This window comes from Salvelinus sp. IW2-2015, linkage group LG6.1, assembly GCF_002910315.2.
Source record: "Salvelinus sp. IW2-2015 linkage group LG6.1, ASM291031v2, whole genome shotgun sequence".
Lineage (NCBI taxonomy): Eukaryota > Metazoa > Chordata > Actinopteri > Salmoniformes > Salmonidae > Salvelinus > Salvelinus sp. IW2-2015.
This window is the reverse complement of record NC_036845.1, coordinates 12,956,648-12,960,398: the sequence shown is the minus strand read 5'-3', so window position 1 is coordinate 12,960,398 and position 3,751 is coordinate 12,956,648. Positions and strand designations below refer to the sequence as shown.

The 3,751-nt window shown below is 42.7% G+C and overlaps 1 protein-coding gene across 1 annotated transcript in view; it reads left to right on the top strand.

The window, feature by feature from the left end:
• LOC111965113 (lamin-A) overlaps window positions 1-3,747 on the top strand; it is a gene marked incomplete at its 3' end in the record, with an annotated part of 25,141 nt that extends 21,394 nt beyond the window's left edge. The window contains exons 3-5 of the mRNA XM_023989116.2: window positions 2,645-2,801; window positions 3,267-3,392; window positions 3,688-3,747. Coding sequence (XP_023844884.2) covers window positions 2,645-2,801; window positions 3,267-3,392; window positions 3,688-3,747 — 343 coding nt within the window. The remainder of the gene's footprint in view (window positions 1-2,644; window positions 2,802-3,266; window positions 3,393-3,687) is intronic.
• Window positions 3,748-3,751: the final 4 nt, after the last annotated feature.

Genomic DNA, 3,751 nt, shown 5'->3' with positions numbered 1-3,751 from the left:
TCTTAACTGACTTGCCTAGTAAATAAAGGTTAAATAAAAAATGTAATCGAATAGCTTAGAGAGATGATATAGGCCATAGTAATACAAGGAGTGAAAACCTTGTGAAGACTTACAGAAAACGTTTGACGTCTGTCATTGCCAACAAAGGGTATATAACAAAGTATTGAGAAACTTTTGTTATTGACCAAATACTTATTTTCCACCATAATTTGCAAATAAATTCATAAAAAATCGTACAATGTGATTTTCTGGATTTTTTTTCTTCTCATTTTGTCTGTCATAGTTGAAGTGTACCTAATTACAGGCCTCTCTCATATTTTGAAGTGGGAGAACTTGCACAATTGGTGGCTGACTAAATAMTTTTTTGCCCCACTGTATGTGTGCACATCTGTGACATAAGAGCTAAGCCTATCTAAAACAGTGGCTCTTGTTGCAGTTCAGTGGAAATATTTCAGCACAGGAGCCGACCGGAAATAATTCCTTTCTTCTTAGCCCACTCTCCAGGAAAAGAAACCTTCCATCTCTCCCTGCCTGGCCTTGTCCGGCGACAGTACCAGCACATTCCTCACATGACTCCTTGTTCACATCCCACTGAGCTCTCCTGTGTGTCGCTGTCAGTCAGGCTTATCAGTACAAGCTGTTAGACTGATCCTCTCCATCCACACAGGTGGAAAATACGCTACATATGACCCCAGTGTCTGTCAAAGTCTAATGAGTAGAGCCCAATCAAATCTAGACATGGGTAGAGTTTCCTTAAGCCTCTACAAATCAAGAATACTGGTTGAATTAATTCAGATCAGACTAGGCAGTCTACTGCCACATATTGCTAAGTTATTATTGATTTAAAAATGCACACAATGTTTTTAATGGGCCCTTTCTACAGACTTTAATTGCTGGATCTTGTCCATTATCACTGTAATATATGTATGGGTGTTTGTGTTCCTGTGCACGAAGGATGATGCGTTGGGTCTTTGTTTTCATGCAAATGTGGGTGGCCGTGATGGTGCCACCTATTAGTCCATCAATCACTCACCCTGCTGAACATGAGTGCTCTCTGGGCCTTTGTGAAATCTGAGATGGGACGAGGGCTACTCRGTGTGTGCCAGAGCATATTTCTACTCCATTGTAGACTATGTGTGTTCTTGTGCGGGGGTAGGCTATACGGGCGTGTACATATGGTTCCGATTTTGTGTGTCTTTTTATTGAATTCGTGCATACATTTGGAAGTAGAGAGGGTTGTTGTAGGCTGGCAGTGGCTGGGGGAGCATGAGGGCTGAGTGGTGGGTTAGTGGTCTGGAAGCCATCTCCCAAGCAGATGGGCGTCATTAGTGACCATGAACATTGAACTGCAGGGGCCAAATGTAATAACGGGGAATCTATTTCCTGCTCGGGTTTCACTGAGCGCTAGCCAAACTRGTATGAAGCTCAAGCTACCACTTCCCCATCCTCTTCTGTTTGGCTATATAGTTTTTCCACGGTTCGGGTCCAAGTTTCAGTTTTTTTTACCACTACTGCAAATTGATGCCTGCTTTAGAGGTCAGACACAAAAAACGCGCACGTGCAAACAAATGTGAACGTTTTTGATTTAGGCCGTGGCTGCGGTCCGACTACTCCGGCGACTAGTGCTCGTTTTAATAAAGTTAGATCAAAGCTGAATCAATCAATGTCTGCAAGATCACATAATTATAGTATTTGGCATAACTGAATATAATAGCAGAGTATAACGTTACTGTAAGGACAAAACACCACTGCATTTTTCTCTCGTGGCCAAAACGTGAGAAATACACAAGCAGGCTATGCTACAGTTTCTTAACACCATCTGCTCTCAAATCTGCTCACTGTTTATCATTCAAAACAACACTGTAGACAACTTCGTAACTAAAGATCTAATTGCATATCCCCATGAAACGGGAGGGTAGCCTAGCGGTTAAGGGCGTTGGGCCAGGTCACCAAAAGGTAGCTGGTTGGAATCCCTGAGCTGAATAGGTGAAAAATCTGTTGATGTGCCTTTGAGCAAGGCACCTAAATGCTCCTGTAAATCACTCTGGACAAGAGTGTCTGCTAAATGACTAAAATGTAACTGATTGAGCTCATGGTTGGAATGCAGATGCTGCATGGGCGTTTCACCATTAACACTTGAAGAATTATCATGTGAAGGGAAGGAGACCACAAAAATGTGTGAGTAAAGAAACGCATGCGCTGAAGCTTCAGGACCTTTTAGTCCAGGAAAAAAAGGCAGGAAAAAGTTGGATCTGCAGCCACTGTTTGATTTAACTGGGATTCCCTCAGGAGTGCCTATGTTGGCCTTCATTTAGAACACGGTGAGCTTGATTCAATTTTGTTCCTGTCAATGAATTTATTCAATATGATGGGAGTTCAGTTAAGGACAGCTCAAGGCATTCATGAGTCTTTCACAGGTAGTGAGTATGTTATCCCAGAATCGCAACCTATGTGGATAATGTTTGTCAATGGGAAGTTTATGTACAGAGGTTACTAAACAGTTTGACTCTTTTGTAAGAGCCTAAATTCATAATAGCATTTATTGTAATCATACTGCATTAGACATAAGTTGCTCAAACACGGACCGTGTTAGTGAAACAGGAAACTGATGTATTTGTCTACCTGTGTATTTCTGTCTGAACAGAAATGGGAAGAAGGAGTCGGACCTGGAGGCAGCTCTGGCCCGGCTGAGGGATCTAGAGGCTCTGTTGAACTCTAAAGATGCCTCTCTGTCCACCGCCCTGGGGGAGAAACGCTCTCTAGATGCTGAGGTCAGGGACCTGAAGGCCCAGCTAGCCAAGGTAAGAGACCAGTGGTAAAGGCCTAATGGATAGCTTTGACAACTCTGAAACATACACATACTGCGTACTCTCTCCTCAGGTACAGGGTTCAAACTGCATATGATTGATAAAAATAAAAAATCTTCCAGTGTATATAAAGAAAAACTATTTACTTACTTTTAAAAACTGTCAATTGTGAATATGACTTTTGGGGCTAGTGCTGTAACAAGGGTCAGTGCATCACCGTGGATCGTTCTCAATGAACTCAGAAATGAATAATATTCCTACGCCACCTTCTGGTCACATCAGTGAACTATAGTTTCACCCAGTCATGTATTGACATCTTACATGCAGCTCCTCTATTCCTCCTCGCCAAAGCGATTTTGATAACTAGACAGTTGATTTCAGATCAACAAATTAGTCATGTTTGATCTAATCTAACAGAACCCTAAAGTTAAACATCAAACTTTAAACTCTGTCCCTTAGCTGGAGACCGGTCTGAGCGACGCTAAGAAGCAGCTTCAGGATGAGATGCTGAGGAGAGTGGACGCTGAGAACCGCCTGCAGACCATCAAGGAAGAACTGCAGTTCCAGAAGAACATCTACGGAGAGGTGAGAAACTCTCCTTTACCTCACTCTTACACCATCTCTCCTTTTCTCCCTTGACCCTTCACTCTGTCTCTTTTTACCTCAAACTTTATTTTTTCTCTTTTCCTTTTTTTTCCTCTGATCTGCTCCTCATCTATCTCACTCTTTTTCTCTCCCTTCTTTTGTTTCCTCTTCTGTCCTCTTCACTAGCCTTGTAAACCAGACTGATGGAACCCTGAGATCAGTCTGTTTTATGAGGTTACCTCTTCACACCCTCTTCTATAACTCAAGTATGCCTGTACCGTCTATCTCCCTGCAGGAGCTGAGGGAGTCCAAGCGCAGGCACGAGTCTCGCATGGTGGAGATTGACAGTGCAGGAACAA